The sequence below is a fragment of the Dendrobates tinctorius genome, unplaced genomic scaffold, assembly GCF_039654945.1.
Source record: "Dendrobates tinctorius isolate UK_male_01 unplaced genomic scaffold, ASM3965494v1 ptg000162l, whole genome shotgun sequence".
NCBI classification, from domain to species: domain Eukaryota; kingdom Metazoa; phylum Chordata; class Amphibia; order Anura; family Dendrobatidae; genus Dendrobates; species Dendrobates tinctorius.
Window position 1 is genome coordinate 13,316,757 of NW_027361829.1, and position 21,888 is coordinate 13,338,644.

At 46.2% G+C, this 21,888-nt stretch overlaps 1 protein-coding gene across 2 annotated transcripts in view; it reads right to left on the reverse strand.

The window, feature by feature from the left end:
- The window catches only part of RECK (reversion inducing cysteine rich protein with kazal motifs), a 675,429-nt gene that overhangs the window by 288,270 nt on the left and 365,271 nt on the right, over positions 1–21,888 (reverse strand). For both annotated transcript variants that reach the window (XM_073549858.1, XM_073549859.1), the window contains exons 10-11: positions 15,995–16,174; positions 14,737–14,949 (exon numbers count right to left, since the gene is read on the reverse strand). In XM_073549858.1, the coding sequence (XP_073405959.1) occupies positions 14,737–14,949; positions 15,995–16,174 (393 nt within the window). The remainder of the gene's footprint in view (positions 1–14,736; positions 14,950–15,994; positions 16,175–21,888) is intronic.

Genomic DNA, 21,888 nt, shown 5'->3' on the forward strand with positions numbered 1-21,888 from the left:
GTCAGCTCTGGGGCAGTTTAGATTTCCCCTTTCTGTCTTTAGGCTAATTTAGTTCTCTGGCTGTGATCGAGGGGTCTAGGGCCCCGTAGGAACCCCCCACGGCTACTGCTAGTTGTTGTGGATAGGTTCAGGGGTCTGCAATCCGATAGCTGCCAACTTCTCTGGTTTTCTGGACTTAGCTATTATTTTTGTTTTTTCCTCCTTCGGTGACTCATCCATAACAGTGATTGCTGGCTCTGCTATAAAAGAGTCACAGGTGTTGCAATCAGCATTGGTGATAGTATTCATTTCCAACCATCCCTGGTGGAGGAAGGAGCTGGAGAGAGCTCCTTGCAGCACAGTCAGAGCCCTGGTGTGGAAGGAGTCAGAGGGGATTTCCTTGCAGCTCTGACAGAGCTTGGTGGCAGCGTTTCAGGAGGAGAGCTGAATTCTGGTGGTGGACTCTGTTGCCAGGAGCTAGTGCAACAGAGTAAAGCTAAGTGGTGTTTCCCTGTGTGTGCCTTTCCTTTATGTGTGTTTCAGTGCAGTGGTGGGATTAGTCTCTGCATCGGCCATTTCACTAGAAAGGGGTAGGTGCAGGGTGAGCTAGGGTTTAAAGGCATCCTGAGTGGCGCCTGGTGCGGAACCGGCCTAGGGATCGGTAGGAGTGTAGTGACACTGACTCAGGGGAGTGTAGGAGGTCTCCACATCCCCGTTCCCTATCACAGGGCCCACCATTGTAATTGTTTCCCTGGTGTTTCCCCTTATTTAAATTCGCCCTGCTGGAGGCGGTGTATCCGGTTTACGTGTATTTCTGAAATTTGCCAGCTGGAGGCGGTGTATCCAGGGTCGCGTGTGTCACATAAATTCGCCCTGCTGGAGGCGGTGTGTCCAGTCACACGTAACCATTACAGTGATAAGTAGTTATGGCCATAAATATTAGAGCAGTTTATAGATAAGGAGTGAGAGCTTTATAGTCCTCTGATTGGGGTTTGGTTCTGTGTCCTGATGCCCCCATAAGGTCTGAGGGGAAAATTTCTTAATTGATGTAAAAAGACATAAATCCATGCGACACATTCATTCCAGCATCGAGTGTGTCAAAGGTCTATGGTGCTGTGATCCGGCATACAAAAGTGTTTGGCCACAGGTAGATACATTCTTTTTTCTCATTGTGTGGCGATGAGAATTAATTCTTGTTCTAAGCTTTTGCCCTGTCTGCCCTATATACAGACCCCCAGCTAGACATTTAGTACAAATAATTAAGTACACCACATTAGATGTGATGCAGCTTAAATTACCTGGGATCTTGTAGTACAAGGTTGGCACACACTGTTGGTGGTATGTTGGCCCATTCCTCCATGCAGACCTCCTCTAGAGCAGTGATGTTTTGGGCCTGTCGCTGGGAAACACGGACTTTTAAATCTCTCCAAAGGATTTCTATGGGGTTGAGATCTGGAGACTGGCTAGGCCACTCCAGGACCTTAATATGCTTTTTACGAAACCACTCCTTCTTTGCCTTGGTAGTGTGCTCGGGATCATTATCATGCTGAAAGACCCATCCACGTTTCATCGTCAATGCCCTTGCTGATGGAAGGAGGTTTGCACTCAAAATCTTACGATACTTGGCCCCATTCATTCTTACATGTACACGGATCAGTCGCCCCGGTCTCTTTGCAGAGAAAAAGCCCCAAAGCATGATGTTGCCACCCCCATGCATCACAGTAGGTATGGTGTTCTTTGGATGCAACTCAGCATTCTGTCTACTCCAAATACGACGAGTTTTGTTTCTACCAAACAGTTCTACTTTGGTTTCATCAAACCATATCACATTCTCCCAATACTCTTCTGGATTATCCAAATGCTCTCTAGCAAACTTCTGACAGGCCTGGACATGTACTGGCTTAAGCAGAGGGACACGTCTGGCACTGCAGGATCTGAGTTCCTGGCATTACTGATGGTAGCCTTTGTTACGGTGGTCCCAGCTCTATGCAGGTCATTCACTAAGCCTTCTCATGTGATTTGGGGATTTTTGCTCATCGTTCTTGTGATCATTTTGACCCCATGGGGTGAGATCTTGCGTGGAGCCCTAGATCGAGGGAGATTATCAGTGGTCTTGTATGTCTTCCATTTTCTTATTATTGCTCCCACAGTTGATTTCATCATACCAAGCTGCTTGCCTATTGCAGATTCAGTCTTTACAGCCTAGTGCAGGGCTACAACTTTGTTTCTGGTGTCCTTCGACAGCTCTTTGGTCTTCACCATAGTGGAGTTTGGAGTGTGACTGTTTGAGGTTGTGGACAGGTGTATTTTATACTGATAACAAGTTCAAACAGGTGCCATTACTACAGGTAATGAGTGGAGCACAGAGGAGCTCCTTAAAGAAGAAGTCACAGGTCTGTGAGAGACAGAAATCTTGCATATTTTTAGGTGACCAAATACCTATTTTCCACCATAATTTGCAAAATAAATCTTGCCAAATCAGACAAGGTGATTTTCTGGATTTGTTTTCTTATTTTGACTCTCATAGTTGTGGTCTACCTATGATGTCAATTACAGGCCTCTCATCTTTTTAAGTGAGAGAACTTGCACCATTGGTGGCTGACTAAATACTTTTTTCCCCACTGTATGTGGTCTCTTGGGCGATAGTCACACAGACCTCCAACCTCTTTAACCAGTGTACCAGTATTGCTGCCAATTGCAAGTATTGTGTTTTTGTTGGGACTTTTTACCATGTTTTTGTTCCCACAATGAGTATTTAGTGCATATTTCCATTTTCTGCACAATTTCTGCACCAATTTGGTTACTTGCATTTTTTCATTGCGTTTTTCTTGTGTTTTTTTTACATGCGTTTTTATTCCTTTTTGGTATGTAAGGCTTTAAATAAAACTGCTTTGGTTAATTCCTGTTATTTAGTTTTGATTAAACTTTATTGATAAAGTCAAGTGTGGATAGCATTCATATGCTTTTCTTAGCTGCTGATTTTCCTCATGTCATTCAAGTCTATGGAGGAAATATGCAAATAAAACACATATTTACAGAATGAGAAAGCACAGTGAGCATAAGAATTCGAGAAATCCCATACACTTTGCTGGAACTGAAATATGCTGTGTTTTTTGAGCTTCCAAAATATGTAGCATAAAAACACACCAAATACTCATTGTGGGAGGTTAGCCTAATATATTGTCATGCTAATTATACCATAAAATGTGAAAAATTAATTAAAAAACTCCATATACAAACACATACAGTGGTGTGAAAAAGTGCAAGACCTTCATTTTACAAACTGCATTTTATGTTTACTTGTGTTATCTTTGTCTAATATTTACATTTGTTTTGTGATCTGAAACATTTAAAAGTGACAAACATGCAAAAGAATAGGAAATCAGGAAGGGGGCAAATGCTTTTTCCCACCACTGTATACTAGGGGAACACTAGCTCCAGTTAAGAACTTGTGACACTGCACAAGCTACAACTTTTTGTTTTTGTGATGACATAGTTCTTTGAATTTTTGTGCAACAAGCCTGTTTTAAGCGAAATTGTGTAATATCACTAGTGTTTAATCTATGTTAAAAAATGTTTTAACTTTTTTCACAATATTTTTAGTCCCTAAAAGGAACTTGAACATGTCAAATATTACACCATAATTCTTATGCAATATACTGATTTAATAAGCTTTGATAAATGGATGACACAGAGGTCTCCAGTTTCCGTATACATACAGAGAGGATAAAATGCACAGGATATCCTATAGACTTTGATTGTGCAAGAATAAAAGGGAATAGACCTGAATGCTTCTAGAAGACAATAGTGTCATTGGGAACTTGGATACCCTGTACCCTGACCTATGTAAATAGTGACAATGTTCCTTTCCCAGAGGTTTGTTTTTTGGAATATGCCATAGCTAGTGTTGAGCTTTCCGAAACCGCAAGTATCGGGTATCGGCCGATATTAGCTGTATCGGAATTCCAATACTGACTTCCGATACTTTTTTCATATCGGATACCGGAATCGGAAGTTACCATAATGCTATCATCCCGCTCGCTTTGATTCAGCCAATGGGAATCCTCAGAAGTGTGGGCACATCCTGTTAGGCATGTAGGCATGTTAACTATTGGCATGGCTGTGATTGGCTGCTGAAATGATGTCATGATGCACTATAAAAGCCACTGCCGCCGCCATTTCTGGTCACTCTGCTGTGAATTCAGTTAGGGACAGGCTGCTGTTGAAGACCGTGAGGGACAGTTAGAAATAGCGATTCTTAAAACAATATTGTGCTTTACCCAGGCTACATAAACCACCACTGTAGCTTGCTTTTCCCTAGCAGCAGTGTTCACAGCTGTCTGCAAGGGCTGTGTGAGTGCAGCTCACACTGTGGAGTGGGTCCTGCAGCCACGTCTGGTTGTAGGCCGCCCAGCGTGCCTCACTGCTGCCTCATACATATTTTTCTTTTTGAGCTGCTAATTTTAAAAAAATTCTATCTAGTGTGCTTCCATCCGTATCCATATACGTTGGTTGCAAACACTAGTAGTAGACAGCGGAGCCTTTCTGCAGCCTTTCAGTGCTAGTGCCCACTTAGCTGCACTGTTCACGGCTGTCTGAGAGGTCTCTGACTGTGTGTGAGTGCAGCTCACGCTGAGTAGTGTGTCCTGCAGCTACGTCTGGTTGTAGGCCGCTCAGCGTGTCACTGGATCACACATTTTTCTTTTATTGCAGCTCATTTTTTCTCCTATTAGTGTGCATCCATCCGTATCCATATACGGTGGTTGCAAACACTCTAGGAGTACACAGCGGAGCCTTTCTGCAGCCTGTCAGTGCTAGTGCCCACTTAGCTGCACTGTTCACGGCTGTCTGAGAGGTCTCTGACTGTGTCTGAGTGCAGCTCACACTGAGTAGTGTGTCCTGCAGCTACGTCTGGTTGTAGGCTGCTCAGCGTGCGTCACTGCCTCACACATATTTTTCTTTAATTGCAGCTCATTTTTTCTTCTCCCATTAGTGTGCATCCAACCATATCCATCTACATTGGTTGGTTGCAAACACTATATAGGAGTAGATAGAGGAGCCTTTTTTCTGGCTTGTGCCCTTCAGCTGCAACCAGATTAGTATTACCCAATTTTTTTTGAGCCTCATCGTTTGAATTGTAGGTTACCTGCCTGCATTGCAATAGCTCCAGAAAGTTGGTGATACTCTGACTTTCAAATCTTTGGTCACATCCTGTTAGTTTTTTTTCCCCCCCAAAAAAACAACAAAGTTCACCAAACACTACATTTGAAAGTTGTGTAGGCCACATTAGCTCCCATTAAAGTGTAGTCGACACACACACTTCATAAAATTAGTGTTTCTTATACCTGTAACCAGCTGTTCAGGAGTAAGCACACTAAGGCCCCCCTTTGTACTTTTCTGCCTATCTTTCTCAGTCTAGCAAGATGAAGAAGGCAGGGAGAAAGGCACGTGGCCGTGGGCGTGGAGTTTCAGCAGGGAGAGGACGTGGGGATTCTGCAGGGAGAGGACGTGGGGATTCTGCAGGGAGAGGATGTGGGGATTCTGTGCCTGCTGTTGGCACCAGTGAGTCAGCATCCCCCAGTTTTAGCAGGGAACAGTCCTTTATGCGCAGCTTTGTAGGACCTCACCGTACCCCGCTGCTGCGGGAGGAACAAATTGAAGCCGTTGTCAGATGGATGGCAGCTAACGCATCGACTTCAATGACTTCCACATCCTCTCAGGGTCAGAGCACCGAAGAGCAACCATCTGTCTCTTCACCACCTGCCAAAGTGCCCAGGCAGTCAGAGAGCCCTGGACAGGAGCCATCACAGTCTCTACTTTTGTTCTCGGAATCTGTTGGTTTGGAAAGAGGGGGCCAGTCAAGCAGCATTCCAGAATGTGAAGAAGAGGGAGTATGCAGTGATGCGCAACTTCTTTGTCCCTCTGAATCTGAAGAGGCGGGTGGGCCAGAGCCTATGGTCAGCACACCTCAGTACGCATCAGATGATGACGAAACGCAGTTACCACTTTCTGGTGCGTACGGTGCTGGCGAGACAACCCAGGAGAAGCAGGTGTTTGAAGAGGGGAGTGTAGATGATGAGGTCCTTGACCCATCATGGCATGAGGAACAGGAAGGTGGTGGGAGAAGCTCTGAGGAAGAGATTCCCCGAACGGCCAAAACCGGAGGGAGAGGGAGGGGGCAGACTTGGTTGCCTGTAGCCTCCACTTCGGCACCCGTTAGGAGCATTCCACTTTCAAAAGGCAAAAAGGGCGCTCCCAAGACTTGCAGTGCGTGGTCCTTTTTTGACACAGTTGCAGATGACATTTGCTTTGTCAAATGCAAGCTGTGTCATCAGAGAGTCAAAAGAGGGAAAAATGTCAGCAACCTCAATACCACTAATATGTGGAAACATGTGCAGACCAAGCACGAGCTGGAGTTACACAGACACACTGAAGACGTAGGCCAATGTACAGCACCACCTACCACCTCTTCAGCTCGTGTTGGGGCCTCTTCCTCCAGCTCACACACAGCTGGTTCGGCTTCCTCACAGGATCGCCAAGGAAGAACCTCTGGCACTGTTGTCCGGAGACCCTGTGACATTCCACCCACAGCACCACGTTCCAAGTCATCCTCACACTCCCAGGCCACTCGGCAGCCATCGGTAGCACAGGCATGGGAGAAAAGGCGGCCATACTCGGCAAACCATCCCCGAGCACAGGCTCTGAATGCTGGCATTGCCAAACTACTGGCCCTTGAAATGCTGTCATTCAGGCTGGTGCAGACTGACACCTTCCGGGATTTCATGGCATTGGCAGTCCCACAATACACCGTGCCCAGCCGCTTTTATTTCAGCAGGTGAGCCGTCCCTGCCTTGCAGAAACATGTGGAGGCAAACCTAAAACATGCGCTACTAAACGCCGTCAGTAGCAAGGTCCACCTGACCTCTGATGCGTGGACCAGTAACCATGGACAGGGACGATACCTTTCCCTCACTGCCCATTGGGTCAATGTTGTGGAGCCGGGTACAGATCTGGAGAGTGGCGCTCTACGTGTTCTGCCAACTCCACGGATTGCAGGAATCCAGTCTGTACATATTGACTCCTCCTCCTACTCCAGTTCCTCTGAAACAGCACAGCAGGAGCCTGTTACGACCGATATGAGCACAGCCGTGGCCAAACGTCAACAGGCCGTACTGAAATTAATTTCATTGGGGAATCGAAGCCACACAGCGCAGGAGCTCTGGAATGCCATCAAGCAGGAGAGCGACGTGTGGTTTGCGCCAGAGAATCTCCAGCCGGGCTTGGTAGCGTGTGACAATGGCCGAAATCTGGTGGCAGCTCTTGGCCTAGGCAACTTCACTCACATCCCATGTCTGGCACATGTGCTGAACTTGGTCGTGCAGAGCTTTCTGAGGGACTATCCGGATCTTGATGCACTGCTGCACAAGATCCGCATAGAGTGCGCTCACTTGCGTCGTTCCAGCACGGCAAGATCGCGCCTTGCTGCTCTGCAGCGCCGATTACGCCTTCTGGAACATCGCATCATATGTGACCTACCCACCAGGTGGAATTCAACGTTACATATGTTGGAGCGGTTGTGTGAGCAGCAGGCAGCAGTCATGGAGTACCAGCTACATCAGGCGCAAACAAGTCGCAATGTGCGCCGGTCACACTTCAGCACCACTGAGTGGGCCTCTATGAAGGACATCTGCTTCGTTTTGCGTGCCTTCGATGATTCCACGCGGATGGCGAGTGCAGATGATGCACTAGTCAGCATGACTGTCCCCCTTATCTGCATGCTTCAAAAAACACTGCAAGCACTAAGGGATGAGGTTTTGGAAGAGGTGGAGGATGAGGAGTCCCAAATGCCATCTGCTTCTGGACAGTCTGCGCTACGTGCTTCCTCACAAAGGCCTAGGCAGGGGACACTTTGTGAGGAGGATGAGGAGGAGTCGATGGAGGAGGAAGACATCTCTCCACAGGAGGGAGGTACACAAAGCTCTAGTCAGTATGTACAGCGAGGGTGGGGTGATGCAGAGCAGGCAGAGATCACGCCTCAAGAAGGGGACAGCGGTTCTTTGGCAGTTGGGAGTCTGCAGCACATAGTTGACTTCATGCTGCAGTGCCTGAGAAACGACCGCCGCATCGCCCACATTCTCTACACGGCTGATTATTGGGTGTACACCCTCCTAGATCCTCGCTACCGGGACAACTTGCAAACCCTCATACCAACGTTGAACAGGGAGCGTAAACTGCGGGAGTACCAAGACACACTGGTGCAGTCCATCATGTTTTCCATTCCACCCGACAGCAGTGGTGCTAGTGCTTTACAAAGCACCTCTGTGCGTCGAGCCAGTGGAGGAAACTCGGCACAAAGAGGGAGCAGAGGCAGCGCCTCAGCACAAGGCAAGACCACTATGGCCCAAATGTGGCAAAGTTTTGTGTGTCCGCCACAATTGTCTACACCATCACTGACGGCTCCAGTCAGCAGGAGGCAACGTTTCCGTCAGATGGTGACAGACTACATGTCTTGCCCTGTGACTGTACTCCCAGATGTCTCTTCCCCCTTCAAGTTTTGGGTCTCTAAGCTGGATACATGGCCAGAGCTTAGCCAGTATGCATTGGAGGTGCTGGCTTGCCCTGCTGCCAGTGTATTATCGGAACGCGTCTTTAGTGCCGCAGGTGGTGTACTAACAGACCGTCGCACGCGACTTTCTTCCGATAACGTCGACCGGCTTACTTTTATGAAAATGAACAAGGCCTGGATCTCCCCAGAATTTGCCAGTCCTCTTCTCGACTAAATAATCGGTTGGCAACTGTATCCAGGTCTCCTGTTGTGCTCATGTTTCTACCACCTGAACTATAATCCCTGGGCTTCAACACAGCCAGTTGTCGCTCAGATGTGTCGTCTGCACAGAGAAAAACACTAGCTCCTGTGTTAGTGGGGTTCAGTAACACCAGCTGCTCCCCTGCTGTGTGGACGGCAAAGTCTCCTGCTCCATCCACATTCAAACTACTACTGATTTTTAACCCTGCTCCACTTAGGCCTCTGGCTCCACTGTCTCTAGTATTTCCCCTGGCCTCCAACCCCGCCAGTGACAGCTCTTAAGTGGCGTCTGCATAATCCACACTTGTTCCAGTGTTACTTGGCCTCAGTCACGTCAGTTGATCCCCTGATGTGTGTCCGGCAAGGTCTCCTGCTCTGTCCACATTCCCATTACTAGTAGTGTGAATGAGGACAGAGCAGGAGACCTTGCCGGACACACATCAGGGGATCAACAGACGGGACTGCGCCCAAGTAACACAGGAACAAGTGTGGATTGTGCTGACGCCACTTCAGAGCTGTCACTGGCGGGGTTGGAGGCCAGGGGAAATACTAGAGACAGTGGAGCCGGAGGCCATAGTGGAGCACGGTTACAATCAGTTGTAGTCTACTACCTCTATAAAACGTGCTGCAAGTTGGCCTCAGCCAGCTCCATGCCTCATCCTGGGCTCCAACAACGCCAGTTGGTGTTCAGAAGTGCCGTCTTCACAGAGAAAAACACACTAGCTCCTGTGTCAGTGGGGTTCAGTAATGCCAACTGTTCCCCTGCTGTGTAGACGGCAAAGTCTCCTGCTGCCTCCACATGCCAACACCATCAGGCCTCAGCCTGCTCCATGCCTCATCCTGGGCTCCAACAACGCCAGTTGGTGTTCAGAAGTGCCGTCTTCACAGAGAAAAACACACTAGCTCCTGTGTCAGTGGGGTTCAGTAATGCCAGCTGTTCCCCTGCTGTGTAGATGGCAAAGTCTCCTGCTGCCTCCAGATGCCAACACCATCAGGCCTCAGCCTGCTCCTTGCCTCATCCTGGGCTCCAACAACGCCAGTTGGTGTTCAGAAGTGCCATCTTCACAGAGAAAAACAAACTCGCTACTGTGTCAGTGGGGTTCAGTAATGCCAGCTGTTCCCCTGCTGTGTGGCCGGCAATGTCTCCTGCTCCATCCACATGCAAACTACTACAGATTTGTAACTTTAGTCAACTTTGGTCTTCTGCTCTGTCCACATTCACATTACTAGTAGTGAAGACTTAGCAGGAGAGCTTGCCAGACACACATCAGGGGATCAACAGACGGGACTGAGCCACAGTTACACAGGAACAAGTGTGGATTGTGCAGACGCCACTTCACAGCTGTAACTGGCGGGGTTGTTGGCCAGGGGAAATACTAGAGACAGTGGAGCCGGAGGCCATAGTGGAGCACGGTGACAATCAGTAGTAGTCTACAACCTCTATAAAACCAGCTGCAAGTTGTCCTCCGCCTGCTGCATGCTTCATCCTGGGCTACAACACAGCCAGTTGTAGCCTGGAAGTGCCATCCGCACAGATAGAAACACTCGCTCCTGTGTCTGTGGGGTTCAGTAACGCCAGCTGTTCCCCTGCTGTGCGGATGGCAAAGTCTCCTGCTGCCTCCAACATCACAATACTACTGACTTTTAACCGTGGTCCACTTAGGCCTCTGGCTGTACTGTCTCTAGTATTTCCCCTGGCCTCCAACCCCGCCAGTCGCTGCTCTGATGTGCCGTCTGCACAATCCACACTTGTTCCTGTGTTACTGGGGCTCAGTCACGTCAGTTGATCCCCTGATGTGTGTCCGGCAATGTCTCCTGCTCTGTCCCCATTCCCATTAATAGTTGTGGGAATGTGGACAGAGCAGGACACCTTGCCGGACACACATCAGGGGATCAAGTGACGTGACTGAGCCCCAGTAACTCAGGAACAAGTGTGGATTGTGCAGACAACTCTGCAGAGCAGCAACTGCCGTGGTTGGAGGCCAGGGGAAATACTAGAGACAGTAGAGCCAGAGGCCAAAGTGGAGCACGGTTACAATCAGTAGTTGTGTACAACCAATATAAAACTTGCTCCAAGTTGGCCTCAGCCTGCTGCATGATTGACCCCTGGGCTTCAACATCGCATGTTGCTGCTCAGAAGTGTGTTTGCCACGGGTACTCCCTCCTGCCCAGCCGGGTTCCAGCACCGTCAGCTGTTTCTCGGCAGAGCCTTTGTCCTAGCTGCCTCCTTCTTGGTATCCGAGTTACAGCAACGTCTGCTGGTCCTTGGTAGTGCTTTTTAGCACAGGTACCTCCTGCTTAGAAATCGTGTTCCAGCACCGTCAGCTGGTCCACGGTTGTGCCATTGGCTCTTGTTCCTTTTGCTGCCCCTCCGGGTTCCAGCACCATCAGCTGGTTCTCGGCAGTGTCTTTGGCACGGGTACTCCCTCCTGCCCAGCCTGGTTACAGCACACCTGCTGTTTCCGGGTAGTGTCAACGTTACTTTGCCACTGATACGTTGTCCTGTCGTGTTGCGGTCGGGTTAGCGGAGTCTATGGTGCCTGCAGTTTCAGTGCTTCCTATGTGGGCTGCGGGTTCTGGTAACAAAGGCTGGTTCCATAGTGCCAATAGGACAAGCACTCCCTGTAGGACTGTGGGTTTTGGTAACTGCGGCCGGCTCGCGGCCTTGCAACTGTGTTTTTCATGGGTACTCCCTCCTGCCCAGCCGGGTTCCAGCACCGTCAGCTGTTTCTCGGCAGAGCCTTTGTCCTAGCTGCCTCCTTCTTGGTATCCGAGTTACAGCAACGTCTGCTGGTCCTTGGTAGTGCTTTTTAGCACAGGTACCTCCTGCTTAGAAATCGTGTTCCAGCACCGTCAGCTGGTCCACGGTTGTGCCATTGGCTCTTGTTCCTTTTGCTGCCCCTCCGGGTTCCAGCACCGCCAGCTGGTTCTCGGCAGTGTCTTTGGCACGGGTACTCCCTCCTGCCCAGCCTGGTTACAGCACGCCTGCTGTTTCCGGGTAGTGTCAACGTCACTTTGCCACTGATACGTTGTCCTGTCGTGTTGCGGTCGGGTTAGCCGAGTCTATGGTGCCTGCAGTTTCAGTGCTTCCTATGTGGACTGCGGGTTCTGGTAACAAAGGCTGGTTCCATAGTGCCAATAGGAAAAGCACCCCCTGTAGGACTGTGGGTTTCGGTAACTGCGGCCTGCTCGCGGACGCGACACTTTGTTAATCATGGGTACCTTCTGCTACCCATCCGGGTTCCAGCAACGTCAGCTGGTTCCCGGCAGAGCCTTTGGCCTAGGTGCCTCCTTGTCGGTATCCGAGTTCCACCAACGTCTGCTGGTCCTTGGTAGTGCTTTGGAGCACAGGTACCTCCTGCTTATTAACCGTGTTCCAGCACCGTCAGCTGGTCCACGGTTGTGCCATTGGCTCTTGCTCCTTCTGCTGCCCCTCCGGGTTACAGCACCGTCAGCTGGTTCTCGGTAGTTCCATTGACTCTTGTAGCTAATGCTACCCATCCAGGTTCCAGCACCGTCAGCTGGTTCTCGGAAGTGTCTTTGGCATGGGCACTCCCTCCTGCCCAGCCTGGTTTGAGCACGCCTGCTGTTTTTCGGGTAGTGTCAACGTCACTTTGCCACCAATACGCTGTCCTGTCGTGTTGCGGTCGGGTTAGCCGAGTCTATGGTGCCTGCAGTTTCGGTGCTTCCTATGTGGGCTGCAGGTTCTGGTAATAAAGGCTGGTTCCGTAGTGCCAATAGGACAAGCAGCAAGCACCCCCTGTAGGACTGTGGGTTTCGGTAACTGCGGCAAGCTCACGGCCTTGCAACTTTGTTTTTTTCCTGGGTACCTTCTGCTACCCATCCGGGTTCCAGCACCGTCAGCTGTTTCTCTGCAAAGCCTTTGGCCTAGGTGCCTCCTTCTTGGTATCCGAGTTCCAGCAACGTCTCCTGGTCCTTGGTAGTGCTTTGTAGCACAGGTACCTCCTGCTTAGAAAGCGTGTTACAGCACCGTCAGCTGGTCCACGGTTCTCCCATTGGCTCTTGTTCCTTCTGCTGCCCCACCGGGTTCCAGCACCATCAGCTGGTCCTCGCTAGTGTCATTTGCTCTTGCAGCTTCTGCTACCCATCCGGGTTCCAGCACCGTCAGCTGGTTCTCGGCAGTGCCTTTGGCCTAGGTGCCTCCTTCTTGGTATCCGAGTTCCAGCAACGTCTGCTGGTCCTTGGTAGTGCTTTGGAGCACAGGTACCTCCTGCTTAGTAACCGTGTTCCAGCAACGTCAGCTGGTCCACGGTTGTGCCATTGTCTCTTGTTCATTCTGCTGCCCCTCCGGGTTCCAGTACCGTCAGCTGGTTCTCGGCAGTTCCTCAGCCTTCTTGTACCTTCTGCTACTTTTCCAAGTTCAAGCTTGTGGAAATGGTTTTTGATCCTCACTCTGGATCTCCCTGACAATGACCCTGAAGCTGACGACCCTGAAGACCACACAGAAGAATACCTAAAAGATGACCCTGAAGAAGATGACCAAGAGGACAAAGAACAGGAAGACAACCACCAAGATGCAGAAAAATAAGAGACAGAAGACCAAGAAGCATAAAAACCAAAAGCTGAAGAACATGAAGCATAAGACTAAAAATCAGAGCAAATGATATTATCTAATTTATAAGCAGAAGAAGACTAAGCAGTGTATGGGGGTGAGTCCGTTCCTCCTCGTGGTGCCCCTGGAAAAGGCCTGCTGCTGCAGGCCAAACTGAACGCGGACAAATCCTGTTGTAAATCTTTTGTGACAGGCTGAACGGAAGGTGTAATCTTCAAACTTTTATAGATAACAACTACAGGAATGCCTGACACAAATAAGAATATGATGAAGAAGAATAGGAAGAAGATGAAGAAGTAGAATATGAAGAAGAATAAAAGAAGAAGAAGAAGAAGATACTGCTGCTGCTGAAGATGATGAAGGAGAAAGTGTGGGAGAAGTAAAAAAGAAGGTGAAAAGCATGGAAGTAGTGAAACATACATATCTGACAAAAAATTAAAGACTTTAACATAGTCAATATCTTTGTAACTACGAACGTCTTTAAAAAAAAAAAATCTTGCTATTCCATTTGATTGGGCTAAAGCTCAATGGCTTTAATGTCTCCTACACCTCCCACAATACATTCTACATTATTATTAGTTTTTTTTCTCCATGTAGAATTAACCAACAGGGAAAGAAAGGGTTTTTTTTAGTTCCATTGACTTGAATGGGACTTCCAGGATCGGAATCGGCGATACCCGATACTTTTTTTAGATTGGCCGATCCATTCCGATACGATATTTTTCAGTATCGGGTGGTATCGCTCAACACTAGCCATAACTCATGTGTAAAGTATATTGTTAAGGACACCAACTGATTTGATGCTTTGTGACCGCTGTGATGTCAATTCATCAACATAACTGATCCACGCAGCGTGACAAACATTTATACATTGTCATATCTGCTACGGTAGGTCTGACAACTGTCAGGACCCTCAATCTATTCTGATCTCAGATGGTTAATTCCATACTTATATTGTAGTATCTGTTTCTTTTTCCGCTGCCACTGATAGGATACATACTGGTACTGTTGAATTGATGCTGAATCCCTTTCTAGCTCTGTCAGATAAATTCTATTTTTTTAATCATCTTTTCAATTAATTTTTAGCTTATTGTGGCATTTATTTCTATTGATTTATGAAGGAAAACGTATGTTTTAATCTAACGCTTTCAAACTACTGCTGTCAATTTATTTTTATGAAAGCATGATTGGTTATTGTTCAATGTCACCTGATGTGGTTATCAGCTGTATTCTGCACAGTATACTTTTTTTGCAAGATTCCTTGAAGACTTGTTCAAAATGGCGCCCTGAAAAATGTTTTCACTATGCTACAACTGAGATTGCCCACTATAAATCTAAAAGGAATAATTTGGTTCGTACAGTAATGAGCACCACTTACTTGCAGATGATGCTCCCTCTAGATTTACTATGACACGGTTTAATCTGGAGTGAGCAAGCAATAGCCTTCCACATTTCAGGATGACATTTCCTAATATCTAGAACAGGAATATTCATGAAAGGCATCTTGATGCTCCCTTTCTCCCACAACTTCATGTCATTCATTGCTCCCTGGTCTGATTGAGCATTACAGCTTCGAAATAATTCAGTAGGCCTAAATAGAAATGTAAACAAAAAAATAAGTTATATATATTTTGCTTAATAGATGTTTTTTGTATTTTCACTAAAAAAGAATCTCAGTCATATCTGCATGCACATGTATTGACATCAACTACAGGGATAAAGGAGCACATTTTTTAGAGTGGAGGCTAGTTTTCCAGTATCATGTTACCACATGATGTGCTTAAAAATGGAAAATCCAAGTGAGGTGGAATATAAAAAAAGTAAAACAATTTTGATGATTTTTTTTGCTTGTATGGGTTTCTTTACATTCAATTTGCAGTAAAAATCAGTTGGGAACTTTGTTGTATTAGTTAGTATGGTTAATGCTATCCCAAATTTCTATAGGTCTTTTTTGCAACACTAATCAAAAAGATGTAAAAAAACAAATTCTGAGAGCCAAAACTTTTTTGTTGACAAAGTTGTACGAGTGGCTATTTATTACTGCACATGCTGTAGTTTTTATTTTCACTACAATGTAATTCATAATTTTTTTTTTGGGGGGGAGGGTGGAGTTGAAGGTCAAAAATCAACAATTCTGTAACTTTCAATATTTTTCCATTTTGGAGTTGATTGTATGGGATGCATATTTTTTATATTTTATTTGTTTAGGCAATTACACATGCAGTGATGCCAAATGTTTTTTGGTTTTTTTTACATTTTGTACTAGTCCCACTAGGGGATTTGATCCTCTGATTGCTTCATAGCCTATACTGCACTATACTAATGTAGTATTGTAGTCTATTGAATAATTACCATTCTTCTGTTCCAAACTTCCTAAATGTCACTGTTGGTGCAATTGACAGGAACATCCATGAGGTTGAACTGTCACGGTCAGAGATAGTTCTGTTCCCAGAGGATACTCTCAGGTGCTGGCACTCACACTGTTTGGAGCAGGCTTAGCTCCTGACCTGCACCATGCAGTTCATAGGCAAATCCCCGTACAAGTATAGTAGAAGTTGCCAAAGTACAAGATGATACTCGACCCTTTTTAAATGTCTCTTAAAACAAGTTGGAGAATATTAAACAATTATTTTTACCGGTTGTTAAAATTGGTACAGTATGTAAGATTTCGGCATCCCAGTTGGCAGGGTTCTCGAACATCTGATAGGCATGTCAACATTTGTGTCTCCATAGGATTGTATTCACATGAATGGTCAAATTCTTGCCAGTTCTGGGTGTTTCCCCAGCTTGTGTTGTACAGTTTTGTACACAAATCTCTAAAATCAGAGAAAATAATGAAATATAATAATATGCATCAATAGGATATTGAAATCTGTTTTGTTTATACATGTCATGAGAAAAATACACTGATAAATAGTTATAAATGTTCAAAATTATACAACTTGGAATGTAAATACATTTAATAAATACTGAAATACCTTCTTAATGATACTGGATAATTTCACAAACCAATAATCATTTTTTTTTACGCTTGAATAATTCAGATATATTTTAGTCTTTCATACTTGAATACACATGTGGATGGTCTAAAATATATAATTTATATAACTCTAATAATCCAAGGGATATCGTTTCTCCTTGAGGAGAGTGACATGTCAAGCATGCCGAGATGAGGAGACTTTCAAGCTGCCATGCTACTCTGAGAAATATGCAAATTGTCTCTTCAGAAAGGAAGAGGACTAGAACTCTAGTGTCACCTATAGGAAGTAGCAATTCTAAAAGTCAATATCGACCCTTTAATGAGCCTTGTCACATGACTTGGGATAAAAGCCAAAATCAGCATCTCAATTTGCAGATGCTGTGTTTTGGGGTACTGCCCCGATATATGATAGAAGAGTGGAGGTATGTCCCCACATTATAGAGCTCCCAGATGCAACCCTTCATGCCATCTGAAACTGCACATTACATTGTACCCAGTGTCGGACTGGTATGCAAGGGCCCACCAGTAACACTGACTTTGGGGGGGCCCACTTTTCACCTGCATACAAATATTACACTACCCTTGTTCACACTTTTACCTATATCTCTATATAATAATACACTGTGTAGTTTGGTTAGTGAATGATGAGATGTTGGTTTTCTCTTTACAGATTGAATCAAGTGAATTGTGCCAAGCAATGCCCATACAGTGAGGTTGGAGGCCAAAATCTGCACTGGTACCCACCGGGGGATTTCCCTGTTAGGCCGGGGTCACACTAGAGAGGAATTCGGACGAGTGAGAGGCATTAAAAGCACGCATTACACACGGACAAATGATTCTCTATGAGGCAGCTCCCAACAGCCATATATTTCTCGTCCGTATTCTACGGTCCGTGCCAATCGCAGCATGCTGCGATTGTCAGCGTACTACACCTGTAGTACACCAATGCAAGTCTATGGGTGTGCTAAAAATACGCATTACACACGGACCACACGTGTGACTTGCGAGAAATACGCACCCGGTGTCTTTTAGAAAAGCCGGCAATTCAGTGCGCTATACAGCAAACTCACACTGACAGGTTTAATAAAGAAACAAAAGAATAGATATATACATATAGAGTATATATATATATATATATATATATATATGCATACACACGTCATTGAGACACACACATATATTTATATTTCAGAGTTCTTCAAAGCAGAATAGCCGCTAAGGCAGGTTTCACATTTGCGCTTCAGGGCGCAGCGACGGCCTGCGCACGGCCGCCGCTAAGCCCCGCCCCCTGCCGCACCTCTGCCGGTAGCTCCGCCTCCGGGCGCATGACGCTGCATGCGTCCCCTATCTTTATCACTGAGGACGCAGGCCGTGCGCAGTATGCGTTTGGTGGCGCCTGCGTCCTTTTGACGGTGCACCGAGCGCAACCAAATTGCAACAGGTTGCGTTTGGCACTGGTCGGCGCACCGTCAAAAGGACGCAGGTGCCGCCAAACGCATACTGCGCACGGCCTTCATCCTCAGTCATAAAGATAGGGGACGAATGCAGCGTCATGCGCCCGCAGGTGGAGCTACCGGCGGGGGTGCGGCAGAGGGCGGGGCTTAGCGGCGGCCGTGCGCAGGCCGTCGCTGCGCCCTGAAGTGCAAATGTGAAACCGGCCTAATTCAATTGCCGGCTTCTGTCAAATCATTCCCCAACCCGACATGAAATGACACATGGTTTACATACAGTAAACCATTACATTTCATGTTTTTTTTCTATATGTCCCTAATAATTAGATGAGGGTTTGTGTGCAAAATTTGGGAGGTGTAGGTGTTATTTTAAGGGGTTAATTCATTGTAAAAAATGCGTGGGCTTCCGCTGTAATTTGTCAACCAGAGAGGTTAAGCAGGTGAGTGAGGGCAGATTTTAATAGTCATGAGAGGGACCATTGTTTTTGGCCCCCCCGGCTACAAAAATCTGCCCCCAGACCGCCCCAGAAATGGCGCATCTATAAGGTGTGCCAATTCTGGCACTTATCCAGTCTATTCCCATTGCCCTGTAGCGGTGGCGAATGGGTTAATATAACAAAGGGTTAATGTCACCATTCGATTATAAGGTGACATTAAGCCGATTAATAATGGAGGGGTGTCAATAAGACACCGATCCATTATTAACCCTATACTAAGAAAGGGTTAAAAACCACACACAGACATTAATTAAAAAGTCATCAAATGAAATAAATACACCAAGTTTTTGACAAATTATTATTAGTCTGGAAATCCCCCAAAAAAATGACCTGCAAAAAAAACATAAAAAATCACCAATATCCTTACCTCTCCGCCATTCAGTCATGTCCCACACTGCAATCCATCAGAAGGGGTTATTAGTTTACAATGAGGACCGGTGCTAATGCGACCAGCCTCACTGTAATCTACTACAAAATGAATTGATTCAGCTCTGCCCAGCCTCAATGGCTGCCTGTAGATGATCTATTAACCGTGGGAAAGTTTCTGACTTTTTTCCCACGGTCATTTGTTCATTCACAGATCAGCCGGGGGACTCCCACTGACGTCACTGAGGCTGCAGGGAGTCCCCGGCTGATCTGTGTGTGTGTGTGTGTATATATATATACAGTATATATATATATATATATGTCTCAATGACGTGTGTGTGTAATATATATATAATATGCATTCTATGTGTCTATATCTATTCTTTCGCTTCTGTTAAGGGCCTGTCACACTAAGCGATATCTCTAGCAATATAACTATAACTTGTGACGTTATAGCGATATTGCTAGCGATATCGCTGTGTCTGATACTTATCTCCGACCCGAATCAATGGTGGTGCCAAGTCGTGATTGGAGACCTCCTGATGTAACTAAACAGTGGAACCCCCTCAATTCTAACTCCAACCCTAACCCCAACACACCCCTAATCCCAATCCTAACCATTACCTTAACCACAACCCTAACACACCCTTAACCCTAATCCCAACCCTAACTGTAATCCCAACCATAACCCTAACCACAATCCTAGCTCAACTCTAACTTTAGCCCAACTCCAACTTTAGCCCAACCCTAGCTCTAGCCCCAACCCTAACCATCGCTCTAGCCCCAACCCTAACCCCTAATGGAAAAATGGAAATAAATACTTTTTTTTTTCAACGCAAAATTGACTGGAATTGAGATCGGACGCCATGTCGCATTTGGAGAGCCCCTGATGTGCCTAAACAGTGGAAACCCCCCAAAAATGACCCCATTTTGGAAACTATACCCCCAAGGAACTTATCTAGATGTGTGGTGAGAACTTTAAACCCCCAAGGGCTTCACAGAAGTTTATAACATACAGCTGTAAAATTAAAAAATCATATATTTTCCACAAAAATGATCTTTTCATCCCCAATTTTTATTTTCCCAAGGGAAACAGGACCCCAAAAGTTATTGTGCAATTTGTCCTAAGTACGCTGATACCTGATATGTTGGGGGGAAAGCACTCTTTCGGCGCATGGCAGAGCTCGGAAGGGAAGGAGCGCCGTTTGACTTTTTCAAAGCAGAATTGGCTGGACGCCATATCGTGTTTGGAGAGCCTGTGATGTGCCTAAACAGTGGAAACCCCCCCACAAGTGACACCATTTTGGAAACTAGACCCCCCCAAGGAACTTATCTAGATGTGTGGTAAGAAGTTTTAAACCCCCAAGGGCTTCACAGAAGTTTATAACGTACAGCCGTAAAATTAAAAAATCATATTTTTTCCACAAAAATCTTTTCACCCCCAATTTCTATTTTGCCAAGGGAAACAGGACCCCAAAAGTTATTGTGCAATTTGTCCTGAGTATGCTGATACACTATATGTGGGAGTAAACCACTGTTTGGGTGCATGGCAGAGCTCTCAGCAGGCACTGAGAAAGCCACCTCCCTGCAGGACCCAGAAGGACCCTGTGGCCATCTTGGATCTGGGGGCCTGCAGGGAGGAGGCCCTCAAAACAACGCGAGCACATCAAGTTGTTCCCTGCGCGATTCTTCCCTATGCCCCCGGAACATTGTGATCAAGTTTAATCGCAGTGTGCCGGGGGTTAATGTGCCGGGAGTGGACCGATCCTGGCATACTGCCGGGTGTCAGCTGTGATAATCAGCTGACACCTGGCCGTGATCAGTTGCACTCCCTCCGTGAGCACAGCTGATCGCGTATGACGTACTATATCATCCATGGGCATTAAGACCCAGTGCACATGGATGGTATAGTACAGGGGTGAGGAATCTTTTTTTCTCCCAAGGGCCATTTTGATATAAATGGCCCTGGGGCCTGAGGCTCCCCACCCCTGGTATAGTATGTCATATGTCAGAAAGGGGTTAATGAAAAGGGTGCCAATACCAGTGTCACAACAACCTTTAGGTTTTTCTATAGTTCTATTTGTTTTAAATTTTCTTTTATCATTTGTTCTTTTGCATTTAACATGAGTGCTCTATAGAAAAAAATTGTTTCACTTGATTCATTTTTTTCATAAGATTCCACATTAAGTACTTCAACTTAATAGGTGTCAATAACGATAAGCAGGACTGTACATAGAATAGATAGCTACAAATATGTGAGTGATATATATAATTAGTGCATTGCTTGTTTAATGATAATATATTTAATAAATAAATTACAGAATAAATGGAGTGGTATTCCCCTCAAATTTCTTAACCAGCAGAGGTAAAGTGGACAGCTGGTGGCTGATATTTATAGCCTGGGAAGGGTGTAATATCATGGAGCTTCCAAGGCTATTAATGTCAGCTCACAGCTGTATACTTAGCTTTTACTGGCTAATAAACTGTGGGACCCCCCAAAAAAATCACGCAGGGTCCCCCTATAATTAACCTGCAAAGCCAAGGCAGACAGCTGTGGGCTGATATTTATAGGCTGGGAAAGGGCCGTAGATATTGGCCCCTCCCAGATTTAAAACATCAGCTCTCTGCCCCAGAAAAGGCATATCCATAAGATGCGCCAGTTCTGGTACTTAGCCTCGCTCATCCCGGTTGCCCTGGTGCATTGGCAAGTGGGATAATAGTAATGGGGCTGATATCAGCTTAGTATTGGCAACTGACATCAAACCCAGGGTTTAGTAATTGACTGGCATCTATAAGATGCGCTCATTACTAACCTATAGTCATATTGTAAATAAACAAAACACCTTGAATAAAGTCATTTAATTGAAATAAAGACACTGACACCTTTTATGTAATTTAAAAATAAAAAAGCAAAACTATACTTACCTTGATGCCCAATCCACTGAAGCCCATGTCCTCTGTAAAAGAATTAAAATACCATATTTTTCGGACAATAAGATGCACTGGACCATAAGACGCACCAAGGTTTTAGAGGAGGAAATTAGGGAAAAAAATTGAAGCAAAAAATGTGGTCAATTCTGCACTTAATATTCCCCTATACTGGTATATATGATTCCCCCATCCTGATACACATGGTCCTCTCATCTCTATCCTGGTATGCAGGGCCCCCCTCATCCCTATTCTGGTATGCATGGCTCCCTCATCCCTACCCTGGTGTGCATGGACCCCCTCACCCC